The 27492-nt window shown below is 43.4% G+C and overlaps 12 protein-coding genes and 1 non-coding gene across 13 annotated transcripts; 8 read left to right on the top strand and 5 right to left on the bottom strand. All coding sequences in view use genetic code 12, as the record gives it.

Annotated features, from left to right (window-relative positions):
* Positions 1 to 148: 148 nt before the first annotated feature.
* On the bottom strand, positions 149 to 2842 carry FOB63_002394 (uncharacterized protein; the record flags this gene model as incomplete). Its single annotated transcript, XM_066102231.1, has 3 exons — positions 149 to 1583; positions 1634 to 1752; positions 1901 to 2842. 3 exons carry the CDS (start codon positions 2840 to 2842, stop codon positions 149 to 151), a joined length of 2496 nt encoding a protein of 831 aa, XP_065958381.1.
* Positions 2843 to 3843: 1001 nt separating this feature from the next.
* ARL3 (Arf family GTPase) lies at positions 3844 to 4551 on the bottom strand (the record flags this gene model as incomplete). The annotated part of the gene is made up of 1 exon (XM_002616555.1): positions 3844 to 4551. One exon carries the CDS (start codon positions 4549 to 4551, stop codon positions 3844 to 3846), a length of 708 nt encoding a protein of 235 aa, XP_002616601.1.
* A 1303-nt stretch (positions 4552 to 5854) lies between these two features.
* On the top strand, positions 5855 to 6883 carry FOB63_002392 (uncharacterized protein; the record flags this gene model as incomplete). Its single annotated transcript, XM_002616556.1, has 1 exon — positions 5855 to 6883. The coding sequence occupies one exon, from the start codon at positions 5855 to 5857 to the stop codon at positions 6881 to 6883; it is 1029 nt and encodes a 342-aa protein (XP_002616602.1).
* A 201-nt stretch (positions 6884 to 7084) lies between these two features.
* FGR16 (U4/U6-U5 snRNP complex subunit) lies at positions 7085 to 7693 on the top strand (the record flags this gene model as incomplete). The annotated part of the gene is made up of 1 exon (XM_002616557.1): positions 7085 to 7693. The coding sequence occupies one exon, from the start codon at positions 7085 to 7087 to the stop codon at positions 7691 to 7693; it is 609 nt and encodes a 202-aa protein (XP_002616603.1).
* A 263-nt stretch (positions 7694 to 7956) lies between these two features.
* On the top strand, positions 7957 to 9348 carry FOB63_002390 (mannosylinositol phosphorylceramide synthase regulatory subunit; the record flags this gene model as incomplete). The annotated part of the gene is made up of 1 exon (XM_002616558.1): positions 7957 to 9348. The coding sequence occupies one exon, from the start codon at positions 7957 to 7959 to the stop codon at positions 9346 to 9348; it is 1392 nt and encodes a 463-aa protein (XP_002616604.1).
* Positions 9349 to 9404: 56 nt separating this feature from the next.
* On the bottom strand, positions 9405 to 10799 carry FOB63_002389 (uncharacterized protein; the record flags this gene model as incomplete). The annotated part of the gene is made up of 2 exons (XM_002616559.2): positions 9405 to 10711; positions 10757 to 10799. 2 exons carry the CDS (start codon positions 10797 to 10799, stop codon positions 9405 to 9407), a joined length of 1350 nt encoding a protein of 449 aa, XP_002616605.2.
* A 357-nt stretch (positions 10800 to 11156) lies between these two features.
* On the bottom strand, positions 11157 to 13016 carry KIP4 (Kip4p; the record flags this gene model as incomplete). Its single annotated transcript, XM_002616561.2, has 1 exon — positions 11157 to 13016. One exon carries the CDS (start codon positions 13014 to 13016, stop codon positions 11157 to 11159), a length of 1860 nt encoding a protein of 619 aa, XP_002616607.2.
* Positions 13017 to 13223: 207 nt separating this feature from the next.
* On the bottom strand, positions 13224 to 13310 carry FOB63_005561. The gene has a single exon. It is a non-coding gene; the product is annotated as a tRNA-Lys (tRNA).
* A 580-nt stretch (positions 13311 to 13890) lies between these two features.
* On the top strand, positions 13891 to 15285 carry SER33 (phosphoglycerate dehydrogenase; the record flags this gene model as incomplete). The annotated part of the gene is made up of 1 exon (XM_002616562.1): positions 13891 to 15285. One exon carries the CDS (start codon positions 13891 to 13893, stop codon positions 15283 to 15285), a length of 1395 nt encoding a protein of 464 aa, XP_002616608.1.
* A 646-nt stretch (positions 15286 to 15931) lies between these two features.
* RPN2 (proteasome regulatory particle base subunit) lies at positions 15932 to 18847 on the top strand (the record flags this gene model as incomplete). The annotated part of the gene is made up of 1 exon (XM_002616563.1): positions 15932 to 18847. One exon carries the CDS (start codon positions 15932 to 15934, stop codon positions 18845 to 18847), a length of 2916 nt encoding a protein of 971 aa, XP_002616609.1.
* An 837-nt stretch (positions 18848 to 19684) lies between these two features.
* LCB4 (sphinganine kinase) lies at positions 19685 to 21100 on the top strand (the record flags this gene model as incomplete). The annotated part of the gene is made up of 1 exon (XM_002616564.1): positions 19685 to 21100. One exon carries the CDS (start codon positions 19685 to 19687, stop codon positions 21098 to 21100), a length of 1416 nt encoding a protein of 471 aa, XP_002616610.1.
* A 1002-nt stretch (positions 21101 to 22102) lies between these two features.
* Positions 22103 to 25186, top strand: ECM21 (Ecm21p; the record flags this gene model as incomplete). The annotated part of the gene is made up of 1 exon (XM_002616565.1): positions 22103 to 25186. The coding sequence occupies one exon, from the start codon at positions 22103 to 22105 to the stop codon at positions 25184 to 25186; it is 3084 nt and encodes a 1027-aa protein (XP_002616611.1).
* Positions 25187 to 25300: 114 nt separating this feature from the next.
* Positions 25301 to 26902, top strand: HEM14 (oxygen-dependent protoporphyrinogen oxidase; the record flags this gene model as incomplete). The annotated part of the gene is made up of 1 exon (XM_002616566.1): positions 25301 to 26902. One exon carries the CDS (start codon positions 25301 to 25303, stop codon positions 26900 to 26902), a length of 1602 nt encoding a protein of 533 aa, XP_002616612.1.
* Between the last annotated feature and the right edge of the window lie 590 nt (positions 26903 to 27492).

Here is a 27492-nt window from a genome sequence, read left to right as displayed (position 1 = left end):
CGTATGTTCAATGTAGCGATCTTCCTTGTCAGATGATTCGTCATTTATGTGTTCATTATGACGTTCTTTGTCAAAATTATGCACACCTTGATTATCATCGGACGCAGTCACGTTAGAGTCGCTTACTGAACGGTCAGTAGGAATGTTTTTAGACAAGCGTGCGATGCCTCCCGTTAGGGTCGTTATCAGCATTGTCCAAAACACTTGGTCCCTTATGAGCATCCAACTTCTTGATAGAGGGGTCATCATCTTCAGCGATTTCAATCAATGACCGGTCATCAGTAATGCCATGTTTCTTGTTGTGCGCGGTTGCACGATCTTCAGACGCTTTCTTCCTGTCGGCTGCAGAGATATCCGAGTCATCGGAACCAGAAGTTCTTTCAGTAGACGTCTTATTAGATGACCCAAGACCCACAGCAGCGGCTGCATTACCTAAAATGCCTCCAATACCCAGAGAAGATTGATCCAGTTTAGTACTGGAAGCATTCTCGTCTGCGGTAGATCTAGGATGATCTTTTTCAACATAGGTCTTATCAGCAGAAGACGCATGGTCAGAAGACGAGGTGGTGCGAATGGCAGAAGTACTACCAGCAGGGTGTGACGCTGAGGAAACGTGCTTTTCACGAGTCAGTGGCTCACTATGAGATAATCCACCTGAGAAATGAGAGGGCTCAGATGTAGTCCGAGTTGCATTTCCCGACGTTTGAGATGCAGATTCTTTACCCAATTCTCCAGTTGTTTTCGCCCTACCTGCGGCATTGGCATCTGACGAATGATCCTTTGTCAGCTTTTCATTACTTGATCCATAACCAAGAATTCCGGCAACTGCAGCACCAGCAGAAGTAAGAGCCGCCTCTGCTGTGCCGACGTAGCTGTTACTTGTTGTTGTGTGATTCTTGTCAGTGTCGGTGTAGACAGGTGCATGGGCAGCGGTGCTGGATGGAGCCTTTGCACCGGCATCCACGTTGCTTATCGCGGCGCGGTCCTTGCCAATATGAGTAGCATCAATGGATGATTCATCGTTTCTCAACGTAGACGACTTCGTTCCTGCTGTACTTGAAGGATGTGACCCTGTAGTTCTAGTAGACAGATGGTTATCAGCCTTTGGGTCAAGTGTCCGCAGATTAGGATCTGACTTGTGAGATGATGCCGTGGCTGCAGCTGCCGCGGCAGTTGTTCCGGCTAAATTACGATCGGAAGAAGTGGGGTGGGAGGTGGACAGATGCGAGGTAGAGCCTCCATATGCATTCTTTCCCGCCTTCACTCCCTCTTCATACGCTTCCAGGATGATAGTTTGTGAACCGGAATCGATACCCGCACGTGTACTAGGGTCTTTTGACCTGGAACTAGCATCTGCTTTACCTGAAGTAGCACCAGCGGCGCCAGTAACGATAGCACCAGGAATATTGGTAGACGCGTGGCTTGCTTGGCCGGAATGGGAGCCCCTAACATGAGACGTTCCATGACTTGTGCCACTGCTGGTGCCACTGCTGGTGCCACTGCTGGTGCCATTGCTGGTGCCACTGCTGGTGCCACTGCTGGTGCCACTGCTGGTGCCACTGCTGGTGCCACTGCTGGTGCCACTGCTGGTGCCACTGCTCGTGCTGACGCTAGTGCCCCTGCTAGGACTGACGCTAGTGCCCGTACTTGCTCCATGACGATTACCAGTACGCCCTTCCGATGTTGCCAAGGTCGTTTTGTTTGTGTCAGGCTTCGAAATACGACCTGCACTAACACCTTCCTTGTAGGCTTCTGCAATCACATCAGCACCGTCTGCATGCAACTTGCCAGATTCGTACGCAGCAGATTCAATGTTGCGAGTATCTGAGGCATTTGTCGTCTTCGACGTGTGATTGGTAGATCCAGTCCCCTCTAGAGGTTCATGGTAAAGAGACTTCACTGTAGCATCATCCTTGGCTTTAGAACTAGACTTTGAGCCTGCAGCAACTCCAGCTGCCGTTGCTGCTGCCATAATTTCAGCACGATCATTGTGACCAGAGCCAGACGTATGGTTAGTGTGGCCAGCACCTGACCCGTCTTTTGTCCCTGCACCTTCAACCTTGCCAGTACGAGGATCGTAGCCAGAGTAATCGCCTGCAGTCACCTTCAAACCTTGCCCATCCTCCGGAGTGTAAAAGTACCCAGTGCCTTCTGCCGGCTTCGTATCGTTTGCATTCATAGGGCTATCGTTCTGCAACGCATGACCGCGACGGCCATCATCAGACTCACCGGGCAAGTCTGGTTTCGTATAATCTCCACCATAACCCTGATCCAAGGGCTTACGTGGGACGCGAGGGGGCAGAGATACAACGCGACCTTTGGACGACGCGAATTGAGCTTCGCGGTGCGGCTCGGAGCTTGTGGCGTTCGTCTCATGAAAGGCATCAGGATTGTCTGATCTAGTAGTGTCAGCGTACCCCTTGCCAGAAGAGTCAAAATGGCCAGTGCCAGCATGACCAGAGCCAGAATGGGAAGTACCAGCGCCATATCCGGAGGCTCCGCCTACACCTGCTGTAGTAGTCGCGCCAGTGGTTGCGCCAGTGGTTGCGCCAGTGGTTGTACCAGTGGTTGTACCTGAGGTTACTCCATGTCCAAGTCCTGCGCCAGTGTGACCCGCTCCTGTGCTTTTGTGACCCAGCTGATTCTTAACTCCGTGGTTAGCATCTGTTGTATACGCTCCCGTGGTATCAGCCCCAATAGTTCCGGCCTCGGCCGTTTTAGAGTGACCCGAGCCAACTCTTTCCTTGTGCGCTTGGGCTTGGCCCGCCTCGTATGCCTCTTCCTCCACCGATTCGTGCTTGCCCAACTTGTTTTTGATCTTGTCAATAATTCCTTCCGTCATTGCTGACGTTTAAGGGAGTGGTTATCCATATTATATACTTGCGGTGGAGCAAACCTTGGTCTCCATGTTTTCTGCACACAACGCGCATGTTAGGCGCTAGAAGCTTAGACAAGGTCGATTGCTGCTTGATGTGCCTGCTTCAAAGGAGTGCGGGAAGGCGAGGTTGCTACTTTATCATTTGCGATCACGTTTCGCTGAAATTCCGTGACATGTAGGCGTCGAACCAAGAGAAGCTGTGCATCGGTAGGCAAGCAAGGACAAAATGAAAAACTTACACCCTTGCATAGGGCTGTAGGCAATACTGTAATGCAAGTGTGGCTGGTGGTTTCGCAAGCCGCACATGCGGAGAATCCATGACGTACCTCATCGATGAATTCCACAACAATTATAGTTGCATCACAATTCCTAAGCCTTGATTGCAATTGCTATGCGACGTTGACGATCATTGTATGAATTCGATATGATTACTTCTCTGCCCTTCGCAATACTACCTCAGGCAGGAAACACCAAGATTTCACTATATGTTTCAGAGGACAATATGCCCATGTTGTTCCCCTGGCCATTATACAAAGCTTGTACTCTTGCCAGCCACTGCACCTCGCTAACTTCCGCAGATCAAATTTATCACAGAAAACTACTCCTACAAGGAACCATCAGGGACGAACACACTGCAGCTGCAGCACTTTCTTTCTTTAATCGGAATAGTTTGCAAAAACAGAACACTTATAACCGACATGCGTGTAATACAATAGAAGCAAGGCACATCTAGCCGACATGCACAGAAGAAACTCACAGCACGCAGGGACGAAATTGCCTAAGACCTCCAACGCTATTCACGCGAAACACCTACGATTTGGGAGAATGAAAGCTTGTAATCAAGTCTTGCACTTCAACGGGTGTATTCTAAATCAGAATACGCGACTAGCCTCATCAAAATGCAAGCTACTGTACAGTGTATGTTATATTTGCGAGGGGACGCCCATAAATGTTCATTTGGTCGATTACTTGTACTCGGGAGCACGATTGGCCTTGTTGTAGACTAAGCGAGTGACAAGCCACTCGAGACTCTCGCGCAAGCCTTGGTTTTCTAATACCAGAACCGGCAATAACTTCAGATCGGTAGCTTCAAGCTGGCTCACCACCTCAATGAACACTCCTGTTTTCAACGCCACGAGATCCACCGCCAGCGGCAAGTCCTGCTTATTGGCAAGCATCAAAATGGGCACGTTAACGCTCTCCGAACCATCTGCAGCCCACGAGGAATCATGCGCTATGCTCATAAGCGTTTCATAGCACTCCTGGAAGCGCTCAGTGTCCGTCAGGTCTATAAGGAAAATGATGCCGTGGCACGAGCGATAATAACGTGACCACATACTGCGAAGAGAGAGCTGGCCACCCAAGTCCCAGAACTTGAGGTTGATATTGCGGAATTGGGCCGAAGCAGTAAGCGAGCTACTTTCATCTGGGCGAAACCGCACAGTTGTAGTATTCTGCCCTACCGTGGGGAGGATTCTTTTCCCTTTCAAGATGCGTACGGTATCTTGTTCCTCGGCCAGCTGCTGTTTTTCCTTCTCATGACTCGCCGGATAGAGAAGCTTGATATGTTCCAAAAATGTTGTTTTCCCCGCGTTGTCAAGCCCAAGAATGAGAACATTGTACTGTTCCCGCCGGCTATACTGCGTGTATAGCGACAGCACAAGATGGAACATGGTGGTTGATTATGGACTCGCGTAGTTAGGTGCACACTAAGTGACAAGTATGTCTTGGATTACAGAGTAATTTGAGAGTACACAATACACGTCAAATTTCAGATCATACAAGGATAATCGTCTGGGTTAAAAATTAGTGAGAGCTATGCAAGGTGATAGCATTGTAAGAGTTCTTTTCGATGTTGCGCCATCGAAGTTGCTCAACAGAAATTGAGCTGATTTTACATTTATGAAGTACAATGGATGGAAAGTAGCAATCGAAGTGAAATTTGCCCGCATTAAAAACGTTTTTGTTTCGAATGCATACCCAGGTTCATGAGCATACGGATCTCTGAGAAAGAAAAGTAAGACCAATGAAGAAGCGAACGCTTCCATTGGCCAGCTCAACGCGAATCACCATGCCCCAAACAAGCATTGAGCCAAAGCACATTATAAAATCCCTGAAGTGTTCTCAATAAGCGGAGCTATCCTCGGTATAATGCTTTTAACCCGGCTTTTTGCTCTGTGTGGAAACTGCGATACGAGAAACATACTAGCATTAATTTACAACAACTAGCAGTCTATACTTCGAACAAGATATGAAACCTACACGATAGAAATAAATATGATAAACAGAATAAATGTGAATACAAGCCCGTTTATTTCGTATTCAGTCTTCCCATCTGTATTAACCATCTTGTAATATGTGTCGTGAAAACACTTCAGCCCTAACAGAGTGCGCACCCGTACCTCCGAAAATTTGCAATATAAAAGGCGCATTCGCTCTGCATTTCTTCTCATCAAAACATAAACCGTATGTATATGTGTCAAAACCTTGTGATGAACAACTAGATAGGGACAACTGACCCTTCGGGATGACGACGTTGTCTAAGATAGTAGAAAATAGCTGATAAGGTTACGTTTAAAAGCACGTACTAACATAATCAGAAATTGACATACCAAGTCGATAAGCCGCTTCAAGGTGGAAAACTGACTTAGTCTTAGTGCTCTCTTCTAATTTTAGAGTAAGCATAAAACAAAGTTTGGTTGATTGACGTCCGGTTTCATACATCTAGTTCTCGTAGATAGATCCTGAAAGTATCAGAACTAGGAAGTAGATTCAAACCCTGGAAAATGCAATGCTTATTCATTCATTCAATTGTGATGACTGATATCTGCTCATAGTATTAGTATCTTCATAGATGCAACGTAAGATTAACTCTATTTTAAGAAATCCCAAACGAGAAGGCGACAAACATTGGGGTGAAGAACCTGCAGGTTTAGTTTGACGTATACTAACAATTTACTCTTTTCTTTTACCCACATGTCGTTCAAGTTCCCTTCTTTCAATCTCCAGTCTCTCCAAGAGTCTTTGGCTAAGGTGGACATGGAGTCCATTTCCAAGTCTTTCCAAAGCCTGGGAAAGGCAGTCTCAGAATACTCAGAACATCTTAAAGAATCAATCCAACCCTTGACTTCGAAAACGCAAAGTCTTATTTCTGCTCAACTACAACAGGTCCAACAATTGGCTTCCACACACTCCGATACGAATATTGAAGTGAGTGATTTGCCCGAGGACTATTTGATTTTAGAAAAGAACTGCGACTTGTTGTTGAAATTGTACACCGACTTGATCCAGTACACAAACAGCACTTTCGGTACGTTAAGTTATGATTACCCTCCAGGTAACTCTGCGCTTAACAAAATCAAGGATGCCCATGTGGGACTGCTTCTTTCTTCAAAGTTCAATCAATTGAAGAACGTGTCTACACCGCAAGAGATGGAGAACATCCTTTTGGGTACCAAGGAGCTGGAAACAGTAGAGACAGAGGTTGTCACATTAGAACTTCCTAAAACGTTGTACGGGAAACTCTCAGAGATCGCCACAAAGGCGAGTAGCGACTTTAATGAGACATGCGAGCCATTGTCCTTCGCATTACTTCAAATTTCGTCTGCTTACGTGCAAATTGCTACAGCCCGGTTGGACCAAGATAAGAAGATTATGTCTGAATTGAACCATGCGTTGGTGCAAATCTTGAATGAGCAGTTTATAAAGGTGACTGAATTGAGAAAGCGGGTTTATGGTGCACGTCTGGACTTTGATCTCTTGAGATCGCAAACTGGCGAAGACGAAGAAAATGAAGAGCTTATTGCAAAAGAGGATGACTTGGTTAGCTCTATCGAAGTTGCAGTTGTGGAAATGAGAAGATTGGTTAGACCCTCAAAAAACATTGATTTGTTGAAAGTTTTTGTGACGGTACAAAGAGACTACTTTGAAGCAGCTTCTAAGAGTTTGACGGGCTTGTTAGCAGATTTGGACAAGATAAGCATTTCTGACGAGGATGAAGAGTAGAGCTCCATGTCTAACTTATTTCAATTTAATAAATGCATAAAAGAAACAGGCACTGATGGTTCAGAATTAGATTGGAATTATTAATCAGAATTGAGTGACTAACGTAAACGAATTACAACGAGTAGTGCAATTATTTTAGTCGCATTGGAGACTGACTTGTAGATATATAGTGCGCGACTCTCGCAGAAATGGAGCGCCACTATGGAAAGATCCAAAGTACTTAACAAGGCCCATTTGATTGAGAGCATTGTACGCAACCGAATTCAAGACTCTCTCTTTTATAAGCAGCATCTTTTCCTAACCAACGAACTGAATATTCTTGATGTTATTGTGCAGCAAGTGAAGTATCTTGGAGGAATGGATTCTGGTGGCAGACCATCCCCCTTCTTATGTTGTCTTCTCCGACTTCTTGAGCTCGAACCACTGGATGAAATCATTGAAATGTATCTTCTGCAGAATGGCTATAATGAGTTCAAGTACTTGACCGCGTTGACGCTTTTATATTGTCGTCTAGTCTGGAAGCCCAAAGAGTTCTACACACTATATGACAAGTACATCCAAGACCATCGCAAGCTCCGAATACAGCTTAAGCTGCCTGAATTTGTCAACCATTTACCGGTACACTTCAAATTGACGTACATGGACGAGTGGATCGACCGTCTAGCCGAAGACGACCGAGTAGTGGACATAATTATGCCGTACATCACACCCCGACAGACACTCGCAGAAAAGGGAGAAGTTGAGCCAAGACGATATCTCTTGAGTGAAGAGCTGTCACTGGATTCTGATTACGAAAGTGACAGCGACTAGATGCGAGCAAGAGCAAACGATGAAGAAGAAGGTATAGAAACTGATACACAAAATGTGGCACAAAAATTGCGTGGGTATTATCACCTTAGCTTAGGATTAGCTTATTTTTCTTTTTGTATAGGGTAAAAAGCCTGTCATGACCTCGAAATAAAGTACAAAACAATAGGTTGAACAGATCATGTACAGAAAGTCCCACTACCTTCACTCGCACGTTCGTCTAATGGTGCAGGAGCAACAGCGCCCAGTACCAACTACTCCACATCATGGCCATCACAGAACTTAATCCCCATACAACGTCTAATGGGGCTTCTAAAGTGAAGATCATTTTCGTGACGCTTCTATTCCTTTTGTCGCTCGCGTCATTTATTTGTCAAACAGAGTTTACTAGTCAAGCATACACGTTGGGATTCAAAGAGCCTATAATCTTATTATTGGTCACACATGGTTCATGGTGGCTCTTATGGCCGATTCAAACCATCTCCGTTGCATTCTTGCGTGTGGCTCAGCGTGTAAAGAGCGGCTCCACTCACTATGAAAGTTTGGGTTCAAACACAGTTTTGCTTGAAAATGAGCTGCCCAATCTCGAGCAACCACAACAACGGGTCAACATGTACAAATATTTCAAAAAAAGCATCATAAAGCAGATACACAATGTCTATCACACGCTGATTCTCATCTATGAGGCCAATGTCAACGATGACCGCTCCACCAGTAACCTCAATACTTTAGTGGACCAGAACCAACATCTTCCTGCCAATAGTTCCATCAGAGCGTGTATCCGTGCCCTTATTTCTACCCCTGCGTTCAAGTACATTTTTGTGAAGACTGCATTCATTTCTGTCGTGCTCAATGTTGCTGGACTTACATGGTATGCGGCCATGTCCATGACATATGCTTCGGATGTGACAGCTATCTACAATTGCTCCGCATTTACCGCATATGCATTTGCAATCCCTATTCTTCACGAGAAATTCACGTGGCTTAAAATGAGCTCCGTGGCTATTGCCGTATTTGGTGTTTTCGTGGTGGCTTATTCCGGCTCCGACTCACCTTCTTCAAACGACCAATATCCCTATAGGTTGTGGGGAAATCTTCTCATTTCCATCGGTGCTGTGCTTTATGGATATTATGAGGTTCTATACAAGAGATATGCATGTGTGCCAGCGCACCTTGCGCTGTTGATAACTCCTCGGCGCCAGCTGACCTTCGCTAATTTCGTGATGGGTTTATTGGGAATGTTCACCTTGATTTTGATTCTTACATTAGTCATTTTAGCAGAAGTGTTGCATATTCATCATTTTAATTTGTTTGACTATGGCTCAAATACTGGTAAAATCCTTGGTTATGTTTCAGGTTCCATCATTTCCAATTTGCTATTTAGTGGGTCCTTTTTGTCCTTGATGGCGCTCACATCACCAGTTTTATCTTCAGTAAGCTCGTTGTTGACAATCTTTCTCATTGGTCTCGTGGAATGGATTCTATTTGGAAATAGCTTGAGTGCCACTCAATTGTTGGGCGACGCTTTTGTTATAATTGGTTTCACTATATTAACAGCTGCATCTTGGAAAGAGATCAGCGAGGGAAGTGATGAGGACGATATTGAAACAGCAAGTTTCTACTCTTTTGCTCCCAGTGAAAATACGATCGCCAACTGAGAATGTCACCTTGAGACAATCACATCATTGCATTAACGCATAGTCTCCATCGATCTTTATCCAAACTCAGAAGACTCTTCAGAGATACCACTTTGCATCTTCCCTTTTCTTCGCCTTTTATTCAGGACGCATTTCAGATCTTCTGGTGACGCGAACACGGAGTCCAAAGCCGTGTATGAATCCACGTCAAGAATTTCTAGGTCTGGAATGATTCCTGCTTCTTGTACTATAAGTTTGAGTTCTTTTTCGTTATTGTTATGTAGTTTGTACACCACAATATTTCCATCGAGCGTTGTTGCAAGTACGTAAATGGGACTAAATCTTGAGACTTCGGAATTGCAAGAAACTCGAGCCATAGGGCTCAGGGAAGTAAAAATACGGCATGACATACTGGGACCAATTTTCAAACAGTCATAAAAATTCACCACTTTTAATGAGTCCATGTCAAGCACACCGATCTTGGACATGGTGTCAGAATATAGCAAATACCGACCACTACAGAAAACGTGTAGTACGTTGATGGGAAATTGGGATAGATGGAAGAATGCGGTTTCTGTTTCATGAGTGTAAGGTTGCTCTGCTTCATAGATAATCAAGTCGCCATATTGCGTACCAGCGCAAACCATGCGTTTACCGAAATGTTCAACGAAAGCAACGCTCAGTATCCAATTGAATATGGGCATCAGCAGCAAAGAATGATCTTCAGTGGATGACATAACGAAAACTGGAACTAATCTTTTCCACTCCGAAAACGTGGTGAAATACTGAAACAGGCTTCTTCGAAGGGGGCGCATTTCTGCCAAATCATTGGCAAAACGGACCATGCTATTTATGTTATGGTTTGGAATTTCAACCGAATAAAGCCGGTTTAAGTTGCACGACAGGGAGCAGCCAAAATCCACATCATAGAGCTTGAGCTCATTGTCTCGCCCTCCCGCAGCGATGAGAATGCGCATATTATCATCCATAACTGCAACTTCTGCGCATGAGATAGGTCCATCTAGCAAATATGTTTTGACACTATCATCAGCATCATCATTTATGAGATCACGGATCACAAATTTGCCTTCATTGGAGCAAGTGAACATATATTGGTTTCGGAAGCTCCCCACCGAGACAATGCGGTCTTTGGAAGATGCTGTAGAATTCTTCCACTCTTTCGTTAGTTTGTATGCGAGAGTTTTCAGAGCTGTCTTTTGCTTTTCATAAAGTTGCACAAGACCACTCCGAGCCACAACGAAAAAGGCATTGTTCAAGATAGAAAAGCTGAAAATCTTCTGAGCAGCGCTGCTTCGAGGACCCAAGCTAAACTCATTTGCAATTTTAACAGCTATCCGAACACCACTCTTCTTGATTTGAAGCACTATTGTTAGTCACTAGTGAGCATATGAAGCATATGCGGACATACCTTGAAGGGTTCCTTTGCCCTGCAGCGACAAAATCAAATGCATGGGATCTGCGATGTAAACACCACGTGTTAAGTTAGGCTTGTCTCTTGGTACCTAAAGCTAGCAGTTTTCGAGCCAATGAGAGAAGTAAATGAGGCAAGGGGGTTTGAAGTATAATGCGGAGAAAGTATGGAGTTCGCGCAACTTCTGTCCAAGAGGCACCCTTCTTCAAATCTCGTACGAGAGAAAGTGAAAGTGGCAAAAGAGCATACAGAAAATCATCTATAGTATTGCCTATACACATCTATATTATAGACTGTAAGTGGCACCATTCATGTCGAATTAAAGAATATTTATTAGAGATCGTTACATGACTAAACATAAATCATGACCAAAAATGCTTGCACTCATCATTCTCAATTAAGGTGATCCATATCTATCTGTGGAATTTTCTTCAGGATGACCCCCTCGGAGTGGTTTAACTATACGAAGATTGAGGCCTAGTTTGGGCGATCCAGGCGAAATTGAGCTTTTACCACCTAACGGAGAGTCAATCAGCGTATTAAAATCTTCCCCCGGTTCTCTCGGATCACTGTGAACTGATGAATTGTCTAGTATCTGCTCTGCAATTCCTGAGTTCCCAAAGAAACTTCCTAAAGTATTAGAAGTATTGGCTTCGAAAGAGGCATCATCAGGACCGGAGCCCGATTCCATCATCCATTTCGTTTCGAGCTTATTCCGCAATGCATCGAGTTTACTTTCGAATTGAATGCTTTCTTTCTTTACCTGGGCTTGCTGCTCTTCCAAAAGTACACGGAGTTTGTTAATTTTAGACTCGCGCGATTCAATAATCTTCTCGCTAATGAGTAAATGTTTCCGCAAACTGTCATTGATCAACTCAATATCGCTGAGCTTGTCACTTAGTTTGCGAAGTGCCGATTCAAGCTTGAAAAGTTTCAGATCCTCGCTATGCAGCTCCTTAAGTTGGCTCATTTTGAGTTCAAGGACTTCCTTCTCAAGCTCAGATATACGCGTATCTTTTCTCTCGAGTTCCTCTTTGAATAGCAGTAGTTTTTCATGCGGCAAGCGAATACGGTTCGTGCAACTAGGACTCAAAAGTGTTGAGTTGGCAGAATTTTGTTTGAGTTCTGCCTCCAAGCCTTTATTCAATCTTTCGAGGAAAGCCACTCTCGCTTTGAGTTGGTCCACACTTAGTTCTGTATTAACATGAAGAGAGTTTTTGATCTTCTTTGCTCGGTTTCCGAATCTTAATGTTGAAATGGTTTCCAGTACGCATGACAGTGCGGGAGAACAATTAGTGATAAGAGTAGTTCGTGAGTTTCCTCCTAAGGATTCCTGCAAAATTCTTGTGAGCTTCGAGTCACGATAAGGAACGTGCGTCAGTTTTGAATCGCTGAGACTATTTATCACAAGACTCAACACAGATAAAGAAAGGTTGATCTTTTTTGCTTCTTCTAATGATAGCCCTAATGCACCTGTTTTGTCAACCTTTTCGGAACCAGCCAAGTCAACTAGAAATAATGTGCTTTTTGTTATGGACCCTTTATCTATGTTCTTCTGACTCAACACAATTTGAATAAGCGAATGGGATCTTGATGATTCGACATTCATTAATGTCGATGACACGGTCCGTCTTTTGCTACCTTGATGAACCACCTCATTCATTTCATTTGCAGAGGAGACAAATGCATGAGATAGGCCTTTAACAAACACCCCATTAACCTTATCTTCATGGACAGTACATTCTTTCCCTTTGTTACCGGGTTTTAATAAGTCCTTGATTTGCTCTTTGTAGATTTCCATCAAGGAAATGCTGACAGTATATTCCACATCGGATGGACCTTCTGTAATGTGAGAAAAAATGCTATGGGATATACGAGGAATGATCCCCTGATCCGAGCTTGAACCAAACATAGTATGAGATTTTCCAGCACCAGTCTGCCCATAAGCCAATATTGTTCCATTGAAACCAAGAAAAAAGTTTCGTAGCATTTCTTCCGTGACAATGTCGTAAAATGCCTGCTGTGTGGTCTCAGGTCCGCAAGCTCTATCGAATTGAAAGCGTTGCTCATTACCTTTATTGTTCACGGACACTGTGTGGTCATCCAGAACATTAACTACACTTGTATCCCCGCTCTCTTCTTCTTGTGGACTTAGAGGTCGAATCCTGCAAATGACTTGGACGTGGGCATCAACATGATCCAAAGTCTTTCCTGCTTGAGAAAAATGGTATCGAGGGGAGTTGGGTTCTGGAGACATTCGTTATATCTCGTTTCAAGTATAGCGATACACGAATGATGGACGTCAGAGATCGGTCTGAACAATATATGGTAGGACACCAATAGGGATCAATGAGATCAACGGGGAACGCAGGTTGCAGTGAGTATTGGCCTGCCCTGCATACATGGCTCGTATCAATAACTACTAACCAACACTGAAATAATGAAGAAAAAATGAAAAAAGAAAAGCCCGATGCGGGGCTCGAACCCGCAACCTTTTGATTGACCTTATATGATTAAGAGTCAAATGCTCTACCGATTGAGCTAACCAGGCGATCTTCAAACGTTATTTTTCTGTTGTAAATGTATTCCACAAGTTTTACGGAATGTATTAATATTCACTTCTGGAGGATAGACATCTTTTATTTAATTTTGTAAGTCGCGTCTGGGTTTCATGGCCGATATGAAAGAAGGTGCCACCATCGGAAAAAATTATATATATGCAGTCAATGTGCACCAGAGTCAGCTGAAAGTTTATCCGAGTCAATCCGAGTCAAATTGTTCCACCATCACCATGCAAAAACACTGGACCCCACAATTGAGCTCACAAGTTCTATTCGTTCATCAATTTGGCTTACTCGACTCTTTAAGGCCACGGTTTCCACCACACTAGAGTGATCTGGCGTCTGGGACTGTCACCTGACATCTGTGACCATGAGGTTAATGAATGGAAAAATTTGTTGAAGTCACGTGAAATCTCCTTTATTACATTATTACTCACACCTCAGCCGTTAGCTTCAGTGCACTAGAACTTTAGTCTTAGATTTTTTTCTTTTTTACGTTCCCCTTGTCAATAAGTGTCATTGAACTAAATCAAATACACAATTTCTATTCACGAGAACGTTACATAAGATATGTCAATCCCTCAAGATATTGCTTCCACCTTTCAAAAGGCTTTGAATATTTCTGGTTCTCCAAACGCCGTGTCGACTTCTCCAACACATTCATACTTGAGCCAATATGCTGCGCAGCACAAACCAACAAAAGCATTGAAGCCATTCTCAACTGGTGATATCAAGATTTTGTTGTTGGAAAACGTGAATGAAACAGCTATGAAAATTTTCAGAAACCAAGGTTACCAAGTTGAGTTCTACAAAACTTCTTTGCCAGAGGAGGAATTGATTGAAAAAATTAAGGAAGTCCATGTCATTGGTATCAGATCGAAGACAAAGTTGACTGAAAATATCTTGAGACATGCAAGGAATTTAGTCGCCATTGGATGCTTCTGTATTGGCACCAATCAAGTTGACTTGGAATTCGCTGCTAAGTCTGGTATTTCTGTTTTCAACTCGCCATTTTCTAACTCTAGATCTGTGGCCGAGTTGGTAATTGCGGAGATCATCACTTTGGCAAGACAATTGGGAGACAGATCTATTGAGATGCACACAGGTACATGGAACAAAGTCAGTGCTAAATGTTGGGAAATTAGAGGTAAGACATTAGGTATTGTTGGTTATGGTCACATTGGTTCTCAGTTATCTGTCTTAGCCGAGTCGATGGGTATGAATGTTATTTACTACGATGTCACCATGATCATGGCTTTGGGTAACTCGAAGCAAGTTGACACATTGGATGAATTGTTGAACAAAGCCGACTTTGTCACTTTACACGTTCCTGCTACACCAGAAACCAAGAACTTATTGAGTATCCCTCAATTTGCTGCCATGAAGGATGGTGCTTACGTGATCAATGCCTCTAGAGGTACTGTGGTCGATATTCCAGCTTTGATCGAGGCTATGAAAGCTGGCAAAATTGCAGGTGCTGCTTTGGATGTGTATCCCCATGAGCCAGCAAAGAATGGTGAAGGATTGTTTTCTGACAGCCTTAACGATTTTGCTTCGGAATTATGCTCGTTGAGAAATGTGATTTTGACACCTCACATTGGTGGATCTACTGAAGAAGCACAATCTGCTATTGGTGTTGAAGTTGCTACTGCCTTGACGAAATACGTTAACGAAGGTAACTCTGTTGGTGCTGTTAACTTCCCAGAGGTGGCATTGAGAGATTTGGACTTGGACCAAGAAAACATTGTTAGAGTTTTGTACATTCACCAGAATGTTCCTGGTGTTTTGAAGACTGTTAACAACATTTTGTCTAACCACAACATTGAAAAACAATTTACTGACTCGAGAGGTGACGTTGCGTACTTGATGGCGGACATTTCTGATGTGGATCACTCTGATATTAAGTCTTTGTACGAACAATTGGAGCAAACTCCATACAAGATTGCTACCCGTTTGTTGTACTAGATAGTTTAATTTCCTCAAAATCAAAAACAGAATACATTTATATACATTAATGAATGAGACTCATAGTGCAACTTTATAGTGGGCAGTCGAAATCTAAACCAGCCATTTGGCATACTGTGCTTAACTGCTTCATGATCCACATTATGGCTCATAGTTTCCAGTTTTATTATCATTGTAAACTGTACTATTTGTCATTGCCAGAGTTAACCACTCCACTGAACATCACGATTCTCCAATAAGATGGAACTACCTAGAATCTAATGGTACAGGCTCAATATTCTCTTTCAAATTTCCTCTATCGATTGCTATGTTTTGATTCTATTTCCCAATCCTATCGATAAACAAAGACCATTTGTAACCCCAGTGGGATGCGTTCGAGTGCACACAATTTACATCATCCCGCAGAAATAGATCAGTGTTATTTATGACTTATCAAACTCAAACTAAATTTATTAATCGGGTGATATCTACATCATCACTAATTGTAAAGACCTCCGATAAAAAAAAAAAAAAACGAAAAGGGTAACAAAGTACTTCCCTCCCCTCCAGGGTCGATAAATGCCTGCATATTAGATGTCGTGCGAATTGCTAGGTGGCGAGTATTACACACTGGTGCTTCGATTACAACCTTCAAAAGCAGAATCTAATGGCATTGGTATCGGCTGCTCCTTACATTGCCTTGCTTTCTGAGCATGACAACACGTTAAAGTCATATGCCTTGTCTTCATTGAATGATGTGGTCGACCAACTCTGGGCTGAAATTGCCAACAATTTGGACGACTTAGAAGATCTCTATGAAGATTCTCTGTTTGAAAAGAGAACTTTGGCTGCTTTGGTAATGTCGAAGGTGTACTATAACCTAGGTGATTTTGAGGCGCTGGTAAAGTATGGGCTCCGAGCCGAAGCCGATTTCGACATCGAAGAGAAGAGTCAGTACATTGAAACCATCGTCTCGCAATGCATCAACATTTACAGCACCGAGTCACGCAAGCTTTACATTGACAAATCAAGAGAACCCATCAATCCACAACTTGTTAGGATTTTCGAGAAGATGGTGGCAAAGTGCACCGCAGCGGGAGATCTCAAGCTTGCTTTGGGAATAGCTTTGGACAGTTTCCGCTTGGACATTGTCAACAAGATAATCTCGGAGGAATCTAGCAAAGATGAAGAATCAGGTTTAGCCTTGATTAATTACGTGTTACTGTGTTCTAATACTGTGATTTCAAATGCTGTTTTTAGATCAGATGTTTTGAATGCCTTGATTGATTTGTTATTATCGTTGAAGGAAAATCAGGACTTTTTCACGATCTTCAAGATCATTGTGCAGTTGAATGAACCGCTGTTAGCTGTACAAGTGTTTAAACAGCTTATAAACGAAAAAAAACATTTGATCGCCTACCAGGGGGCTTTTGATTTGGTGAGTTCAGCATCACAGGAACTTATCGGTCGTGTATCTGCTACCTTGGCAGCAGACGAGTCTTTTGGTGCTGAAGAACCTATTCAGGCTCGCTTACTACATATCTTGACTGGTATTCCAACTTGTGATTTGGACATCACTTTCTTGTACAAGAACAAGAATATCGATATTTCCATATTAAACAAGACAAAGAATTTGTTAGAGGGCAGAAACTCCATTTTCCACTCAGCAGTCACTTTTGCAAATGCGTTTATGCACATGGGTACTACTGACGACTCCTTCTTTAGAAAGAACTTAGAATGGTTAGGAAAGGCATCAAATTGGTCAAAATTTTCTGCTACTGCTGCTTTGGGTGTCATCCATAAGGGCAACTTGTCTCAAGGACGTAACATATTGAAACCTTACTTACCAAGTGCTAATGGTTCTGCCTACACGAAGGGTGGATCGTTGTTCGCACTTGGATTGATTTTTGCTGGCCACGGGAGAGAAACCATCGACTACTTGAAGCTGTTTATTGATGAGCATGGAAATGCGGCTGGTGGAGCTGATACAGATGTTATGTTGCACGGAGCGTGTCTCGGTAGTGGTGTCGCAGGAATGGCCTCTAACAGCGAAAGTCTTTATGAGACTTTGAAAGTTGTTCTCTACTCTGACTCTGCTGTTTCGGGTCAAGCTGCTGGTTTGGCTATGGGTTTAGTTATGTTGGGCTCAGGAAGTTCTGAAGCCACGAACGACATGTTCACATATGCTCAGGAGACGCAACACGAGCACATTATCCGTGGGTTGGCTTTGGGTATTGCGCTCGTCAACTATGGTCAAGAAGATAAGGCATTGCCAATCATCGAAAAATTCTTTGCTAACGAGCATGCGATTTTAAGATATGGCGGAGCGTTTACTATTGCATTGGCGTATGCTGGTACTGGTAACAACAACGCAATCAAGAAATTGTTGCACTACGCTGTTTCTGATCCTTCGGATGACGTTAGAAGAGCCTCTGTTATTGGTTTAGGGTTCTTGTTAATCCGTGACTACACAGCTGCTCCTCAAATCGTGGAACTCTTGGCACAATCTCATAACGCTCATGTTCGTTATGGTACTGCTATGGCTTTGGGTATTTCATGCGCAGGTCGTGCTTTGCCTGCAGCCCTCGAAGTTTTGAAGCCATTGACCAAAGACCCTGTTGATTTTGTCAGACAAGGTGCTTTACAAGCATCCGCTATGATTTTGATCGAGCAGAATGACGTCGTATTCCCGAAAGTAAAAGAGTTCACAAAGTTATATGCTGAGACCATCAAGAATAAGCATGAAGATGCATTAGCTAAGTTTGGTGCTACATTGGCTCAAGGTATCATCGATGCTGGTGGCCGTAATGTAACTATCAGTTTGGAGAACAACAACACAAACACGTTGAACGTCAAGGCTATTGTTGGTCTCGCGGTGTTTGTTCAATCTTGGTTCTGGTACCCATTTGCCCACTTTTTGTCTCTTTCATTTGCACCAACGGCAATTATTGGTGTTAAGGAAGACTTGAAAGTGCCGCAATTCGAGTTGAATGTGCACAGCAAACCTGAGTATTTCCAATACCCTCCAGAGGTGGAAGAAACCAAGGAAAAACAACCAGATAAGTTGACGAAGGCTGTCCTTTCTACTACCGCCAAGGCTAAGGCTAGAGCAAAGAAGAACTTGGCACAAAAGGAAGAAAAGGGAGGCGATGCGATGGATGTTGATGAGGAGCCCAAGGAAAACAAGAAGAACGAAGCAATGAAGAAAGACCTGCTGAAAGAGAGTGTCCAAGAATCTAAGAATGCACCCAAGAGTGAATCAAAGAGTGAGTCCTCTGAAAGTGAAGAGAACGATTCTTACGAACCTGTTGCAATTCGCTACATGAAGACACCATTTAAAATCAACAACTTATCACGAGTTGTGCCTGCGGAAGCAAACTACGTATCGTTTATTAAGAACGACAGATTTTCACCAGTTCGTAAAGTACGCGGGGCTGGTGGAATCATTGTCCTTGAGGATACGAAACCAGGTGAAAGTGTGGAAATTATCAAGACTGTTCGGCAGTTAAATATCACTGAAGCGCCTATGCCCGAGCCATTCACTTTGAGTGGTGAGGACTTACAGGATGAAGTTGACGAGTAGATAAATACATACAGCAATAGTTCGTTAGAGTAGATTGGGAGTTTCATTCCAAGTTCGATAGATGTCAAGTTCGAACAAACTCGTGCTGATCGATTATACCAAATTTTATATGCTTCAAAACATAAGGCACTTTCCTGCTATTAGGTTTGGGAACACAATAGAAAGCGCTATCAATTTCTTTGCTTCCTTACTATGGGGAAGTTTGGATCTGGTGAGAATGCAGGATCATGCCGAGATAACTTTACTGAGTTAGCTGCAGTGTAGCGCTTCTACCCTGACGACCTGCACCTCCAAAACGTACTTGAAGAGGAATTGGACGGACAACCAACAATTGAAGTACGCTTTTTATATGTTTTATTATTCAAAACTGATGGTATTAAGAAGAATTTTGATGATTCTTGGTTGTTTACACTTTCCAAACCAGCCTCAACAAGGTTCAGAAAACAAAAGCTTTCAAACTAATTATGCATGCTTATTGCTAGTTTGAAAGGTAAGTATAAATAACTTCATGCACCTCAAAAAAAAAAAAAGAAAACTGAAAAGAAGCAGAAAAGTTATGAGGATAGACAATAACAAAATTGAAGGGCCATTTCAGTGGCATATGTGCCATGTGCTACTTTTTAAGGTATTATTGTAGTGACATCGATAGGCGAGCCGGCGCAATGCATAAACACGATAAGGTCTATCTCGTGGCTGTCGCGTGGAACCTGCACCTCAGACCACGCGTACATCCATCATCATTTTCAAAAAGTATTATTCCGTTCGCACCAACAATCTGTTTTTCTATCTCTGAGGCACCTTGTCGTACACTTTCTAGTACCTCTTAATATCGACATTATGTCTCGTGACCAAATGTCGACAGAACAGCTCTTACCATCGGCTGCAGTGGCAAACGAACGAGGATTTCATATTCGCAACCCGACAAGCGGATGTCTCAGTTTTCTTCATGACTCTACCACACATATACCCTTTCGCGATATCTTGTGGAGCACAGGTGACGGAGCTACACGGCATATCACGTATGCAGCTAGACGTGGACACAAAATCCAGATTGAATCCACCGACGTGATAGTCCCTGAAGGAATGGACGTGATGGCACTCGCATATCCACATAGTAAGCCAGCGCCTAATATCCTTGTGGTTGTGAATAACTTTGGGGGCCAGGGCCGTGCTGGGGAGCGGTATCGGCAACACATTTTACCTGTATTGCGTGCAGCACGAGCCACCGTCACATACATGGAGACGCAGTATGCGCGCCACGCAGTGGACATTGGGCGCGAGCTAGACATTGCGCGCTATGACATGGTTGTATGCTGCCTGGGTGACGGCGTGCCTCACGAAATCATAAACGGTTTTTGGGAGCGCGAGGACCGTGCCACTGCCTTTGACAAGGTGGCCGTGACGCAGCTTCCGTGCGGATCGGGCAATGCGCTTCTGTTGAGCACACACGGCAGTAACGATGCGACGAAGGCAGCCCTCAGTATGCTCAAGGCGCGTCGGAGCAAAATTGATGTCATGTCTGTGACCCAAGGCACACGCACACGCTTGTCATTTTTGTCTCAGGCATATGGTGTGATAGCCGATCTGGACATCGGAACCGAGCACTTGCGGTGGATGGGGCCTGTTCGCTTCGAACTTGGTGTGGCTCAGCGCTTGATCAGTAAGAAAAAGTACCCGTGTGAATTGTATGTCAAGTACGCTGCCCGTGGCTCAGAAGTGGCGCGCCATTTTGAACGGGTTCGCAAATCCAATGGAGAAGAGGAAAGCAGCGAAGCGGAACAGTATGCCGTGGATTCGAGCAGGAATGGTGACTCTGTGCCCGAACCGCAAGCCCCTCCTCTCTCAGATCCCGTACCTGAAGATTGGGAAAAAGTCCCCGCTGCAAACTTGAGCATATTTTACGTGGGAAAAATGCCTTACATGCTGAGCGATGCACAATTCTTCCCTGCAGCTTTACCCCGTGATGGACTAATGGACTTGGTCATTACCACAACTGACTCGCTGTTCTTGAAAATGGCCCGTTTGCTCATGGCTGTAGACTCGGGTGCTCACGTGCATGCCCCAGAGGTTCACCATGCCAAGATTGCTGCATACCGCTTAATTCCGCTTGTGGACCCCAATAAGAATTATATTTCTGTGGATGGTGAAAGTTTCCCTGTGGAGCCCATGCAAGTGGAAGTGTTACCATCGCTTTTGACTGTGTTATTGCATGAAGGAGAATACGTGGATACAAATTTTGCTGAGCAAAAGTAGACCCACAGGACATGTACTATTACCATTAACAAACTCTCCTCCATTAAAGAAATTGCGGGTGATGCGCTGGCCATTATCTTTAAAACTTTTACCGCCTGCTCTGAGTATCAATTTCCAACATCTGGCTAGGATTCATGATGCGAACCATTAAACTGATCTGAACTTGATATGATGAAAGTATTTATTCATCGTGTTAATTACACTGTTGGAGAGCTCTACAGATCTTTCCCAGACAGGCGCTACTGGTATTATTTGTTACCCATCGCCTTTGAATATTTGGTGGCCCTAAAACATTCTTGGCAGATTATGGCATATATAGCACAGGAATCTTATGGACAAAAGTAAGGCTGGTGTGTATGTGATATCCCATCTTGTAGAATGGAATATATTCACCCTTTAACTTTGGGTACTGCTGGACGTCGAATTTACTGATCAAGCGTATGAAAAGGAAAAAAAAAAAAAAAAAAAAAAAGAAAAAGACAAGAAAAGGATAGAACACTGACATTTTCTAGTTTCACTGCGAATTCACTGGTCAGTCTTGATTAACATCCATGTATACACAGTTTTTTTCGTTTCTACTGAACGCGCTCAGTTGTATAAGCTGACAACAGTTATTCTCCTATAGAAATAGAGAAAACTTCTTACAGAGGTATACAGAAGCAACATATCCCAGTAATTCTAACCAATAGAAATGATGTCCGCCAAGATAAGAGTGGACGATAAGTTATTTGCCATGACATGGGATTTAAGTAGGTTGCGACAAAATGCAATTATTCCCCGCTCTTTAAAAAATCGAACTCTTCTCAAGTAGCTCTTTTCCTTTCACAGGCCCAGTTTAATTGCAATATCCTTTTCTCCTCTTGTTTTCGCCGTAGTGTTTTATCACTTGGCATTAGATCCCTGCATCCACATAATCGCACTCCACCACCACCGACAATCTAAACTCCGCCTATCAGTTGCAGCAGTTGCCCTTCTCGCACCACTCTTCATCTGACGTGCACCATGACAGGCTTTTCCTTGGAAAGATTAAAACATAAGGTTGGGCGCCGAATGTCCGATCTGTCCGTTTTTGACTTTGCACCATCATCAGAACACCGGAACTCGTTATCCAATCCCAGTATCATAGTCTCGGAACCTGATTCGGCCTATAATCGGCTTCGGGCTTCGTCTCTCTCCATGAGCAATACCAGCACAAGATCACGCTCACGCAGTGTATCAAAAAAGCAAGCGAAGGAGCTTATTCGACAGGAAACTGCTGGAGTGGTTCTGAAAAAGCTTCTAACTATTTTGCACGACTTGGGTCTCCAACAGCCGATAGCCTTGAAATCCACAAGTGGTTTGGGATCTACCGGACCGACATCAAAGCTGATTAAAATTCATGTTTCCAACTCCAACGACTGTTTGTACTTGGCTCCCGCTTCTTCCGCTTCCTTTACGTACGAAGATGCTGAAAATGGTGGAAATGATATCGAAGAAGATACCGATATTTCTTTCACTGGGGATAACATTCCAGAGTCGTTGAACGGAACTGATGAAACGGATTCAGATGCACCAGCAAACGAGTCTCTGCTGGTTTTGGATCACACAAATTTGCGTCCTTTCAACTCACCAAACTACTTATGCACTAAAATCGATGCGCATACCCCTGTGCCTCACGTATTTGGTATTATTGTCGAACTAATGAAGGATATCTGTGTAAAGAATGTGAAGGTGGATTTACTGTCAGACGTTCTGCTTTTATGGCCAACTGGAGAGGGCCACAACCGCTTCAATGTGAAGGAAAAGTTCAAGATCGGAGCTCTTGAGTGGAATCTATCGTTACAGGATGCTGATTACTACATCAACACCTCTAACTCTAATGATACTCGCTTCTCTCATGTATCTCCAAACGACTTGAAACGACGCACTCGGAAGTATAAACTTGCCAATGTTCACGAGCTCGCGGAAGGTACTGACCCTATTAATACGAAAAAAAGGAGCTTACTATCTTTCAGTGAACCTTCACACGACTCTTCATCCAGTTCCTCCTTTGAAACACACAAGGCAGGCCTCTATGTGTTTCTTTTGCCTGTTCTTTTTCCTTCACATATACCGGCGTCGGTCACCTCCATCAACGGCATGCTAGCGCACATTCTTAACATCAGTGTATCAAGAGTCTCCGATAAACTTATTCGCCGCAGTAATGTTATCGCATCATACAACTTACCCATGGTACGGACGCCTCCATCGTTGGCAAATTCAACTGCGGATAAACCAATATATGTCAACAGGACATGGAATGATGCATTGCACTATGTCATAACATTTCCAAGGAAATATATTGCATTAGGATCAGAACACACAGTGAATCTCAAACTTATTCCATTAGTGAAGGATGTTATAATCAAAAGGATAAAATTTAATATTTTGGAGCGGATCACCTACGTGTCTAGAGATATGTCCAAAGAATATGATTACGATAGTGAAGATCCATTCAATTGCAGAAATAATAGGAAAAACAAAGAACGTGTTGTACCACTATGTGAGTTGAAAACCAAACAAAAAAATCTTAGTAACCATCAAGTTGAACCTTTCAAAGAGGTGGTTATTAAATGTCCGGAAAACAATCTTCTTTACTCATGCTACGAAGCAGAAGATGATGGGGACCATGATCCGTTGTCCAAAAGAGAATCTGCAGATCTGGTTATGATCGCATCTCCGCTTGACATCAACGTCGCATTGCCATTCTTGACTACAAAGGGCGATAAGGAATTTAAATCACCTTCTTATGAGGAGCCAACGGACCTCGAAGGCAGAAAGTCATTTTCATCTCAAAGGAATTCTTTCAGTCGATCAAGGGCAGGCTCCGTACTGAGTACCATGTGCCCATCATCACCTATAATTGGCTCTTTAGAAACTCAAATCAGTCACATGAATGGAATTTCAGGAGATCTCGACGAGGACGTTTTAACGCTTCAATCAACAGAAATGGTACCGGAGGGCAGCCAAAGAAATGATAGCTACGCTTTAGGTTATACAAGCGCATCGAGGGCCCTTGCTCCAGACTCGAATTTTCGTCATATTCAGGTCACGCACCGGCTCCAAGTGTGTTTCCGTATATCCAAACCGGATCAGAATGATAATAATAGGATGCATCACTACGAGGTTGTTATTGATACTCCACTTATTCTTCTTAGTGCGAGGTGCAGCGAGGATTCTACCCAATTGCCTAAGTATGATGATATTGAGGCTGGTTTTTCGCCTCCAACATCCAGAGAAGTTAACTTCCGAATGCCTTCATTTAATAGGAATGGTGTGAGCATACGACAATTGGGAGATGACAACTTTGAGCAATTACCTTCCTTCGAAGAAGCAACTTCAACGCCTGCTTCTCCTATGATGAGGTCTGTTTCGCTTGGAGATAACGCTCTCAGTAGAGTGAATTCCCTTTTGCCATTAGATCCTGCACCCGCCTACGATTCATTACCCACGCCTATCAACCCATCAGATATTGGATCGTCGTTGAGTATTGACGATTTAGTAATTGATACACCGAATGCTAATACAAACATTCGGAAGAGTCTGATCAAGGCTTCATTACAGAGTTCATTTGCACCTGTTCCCACTACGAGATCCGACCCCCTTTCCGAAGATTCACGTTCAACTAATAGCAAAACGTCCCTGTCAAGCAATCCTGATGGGCTGTATACACCCAACATTTATGGCCCACCATCAATCAATCTGGGACTGGGAGATGATACTGTACTGACTTACTCCAGTATTCACATGCACGTAAAGCCTGATTTGGACACAGAAACGAACGACAGTGGCGGGCAGGATCTGGGAATGATCGCAGACCGGGAGAGCGGAGCCGGTGATATGTCTACGGACGATGCTTGTGAGCACTCAGGCAACTCGTCTGCGAACGAGGCTGAGAGCATAATAACACACGATACTAATTTTGGCCAGAGGATACCATTACTTACAAATGAGAGTGTGGACAGCGTAGCTATTTCAACCGCACAGTGCACAGATCACGATCTTGCAAAGGCTCTGACAGACACACTCAACCGGGATACGCGCCCAGTGGACATGTATCATGTTTAGCTTAATTCACGACTCATCCCTGTGTAATAGGACGAGAGTACATCACCCCACAAAATCCGTGCACCATATGTTATCGTATCATCAGAGTCGTATAGGTAATCCAATGGAAAAAGTATGTCACTTGTACCGAAAAATGGCAAAGTAGCGGTAATTGGTGCCGGCATTTCCGGATTATCATACAGCTACTTTCTTCTGAAATTACGGCCTGACTTGCACATATCCATCTTTGAATCTGGAGCACAACCCGGAGGATGGATCAAGACTGAAGCTCTTTATGACAACGGCCACAAAGTGTTACTTGAGAAGGGACCCAGGACACTTCGAGGGGTCAGTGATGGTACCTTGCTCATAGTTGATATGATGAAACAATTGGGTTTGCAAAACGAAGTCGAAGTTATGAAATCTTCTTCCTTAGCCAACCGGAAATGGCTTCTTGATCCTACGAACAAGCTTGTTCAAGTACCAAACTCCTTTCCTCTGTTCGTGAAATTCATTTCAAGTGGTATTCCTCTGGGTTTAGCTCGCGGTATTTTAGGTGAACCGTTCCGCAAGAAGACAACCTCTGATAAAGATGAATCTGTCCGGTCGTTCATCGAAAGACGCTTTGGCTCTCCAGCTCTAGCCGATAATGTTCTCAGCGCAATAATGCATGGCATTTATAGCGGAGATGTTTCAAGATTGAGTGCCAAAGCAACACTACCATCGTTATTGGAGTACGAACGAGAATATGGGTCTATAATAAAGGCAATCTGGCTGAAGATGACTGGGAAAAATAAAAAAGAAAAAGAGGGAATAAATGAAGCACTTTTGGAGTATGAGAGGGACATTTCTCCCGGAGCTGACCTCTCTAACTTGTCGAAATCTCTAAAACAATACCCTATTTTGAGACTCCACAGTGGTTTGCAGGTTTTGCCTTTAGCATTAGCAAACTACTTGATACAACAGAAGAATGTTGATATTTTCTACAACACTCAGATAGATAAGTTGAAGATCGACAGCTGTGAAATTGATGTTCAAGGCTCTAGAACCGTTTTTGATTATGTGCGGTATACGGCCGATGCAAAGGGTTTTGGAAAAATCACCGACGTCACCGATGCAGATGCAAAGACAGCAATCGAGCTGTTCGAGTATACAACAATATTCCTAGCCAATGTATACAGCAAAACTGTCAGGCTAGTACCACCAAAGCATGAGGGCTTCGGGTTTCTCGTCCCAAAACGAAATACCAATCACCAAGCGCTCTTGGGCGTGATATACGACTCTGATACAGAAAGGGATGCCCAAAAGTTTTTTGGAGGGAAAAGTATAGAGAACTTACCTTACCATAAGATTACGTTGATGATGGGAGGACATTACTATAATTCCGGAAGAATCCCTTCGAGTGGAATTAATGTGAAGATTGTAAAAGAGATACTTTGTGACATTTTAGAAGTAGATCTCGAAAAGCACAACGTCGTTGTGAGAAATGAGGCTGATCTTCACTCTAAGGACATTGCACTTGGTGACAACGATATTCTAATTTCTTATAATCTCCACGAAAACTGCATCCCACAATATAACGTGGGATTTTTAGACAGTGTTAACACAATGTTGAAATATGTTCAACGAGTATCTGGTGGAAAAGTTAGCATCGGAGGCACAAGTCTCGGCAAATTGGGGGTGCCTGACTGTGTGATGAACAGTTTAGATGATGCTATGCTTCTTAGATTAGATTAACGTCGTGATATAATACATCTAATATACATATATATGTGCTGATAAGCAAAGCTTTTGACATGAATATGCCATGATGCTAGTTGTGTGACAGTCGCTCACTCTTCTGCCAACAACTTTTCTGCTTGTTCAACCAGTTTTGACTTGTTCTTGGAGAAGTCAATACGAAGATGTTTCCCAAACATGGGTATACCCAGTAAAGCCTTCAAACAGACTGAAGCAGTTTCTTTGCTATCCATGATGACATGGGCTTGCCCGCGCAATTTCATGTTGATATCCCAGACTTCACCATAGGTCGAGAATAGAATGTATATGTTGTGCTTTAGTAAAGTGCGATTTATTTTATCGTTCAAGTTATTAACATAAAGTGTCTGCAGAAGCTCTGAGCGAGACCTTTTTCGTGATTTATCTTCTGTATCTTGACGTCGTTTGGTTTGCATGGCGATCTTGAATGTGGATGATAGCTGACTTCACGTCTCGGTACAGGTTCATCGCACTCTTAAGCATAGGTGTTTTACTTATACATGACGCAAAAGCTCATATTTTACAGCGATTTCGTACTGGTTACCTTATATTCCAATAATCTCTTCGAA

This window comes from Clavispora lusitaniae (assembly GCF_014636115.1).
Source record: "Clavispora lusitaniae strain FDAARGOS_655 chromosome Unknown tig00000078_pilon, whole genome shotgun sequence".
NCBI classification, from domain to species: Eukaryota; Fungi; Ascomycota; class Pichiomycetes; order Serinales; family Metschnikowiaceae; genus Clavispora; species Clavispora lusitaniae.
The sequence above is the reverse complement of the archived record's forward strand: the minus strand, read 5'-3'. Positions and strand labels throughout refer to the sequence as shown.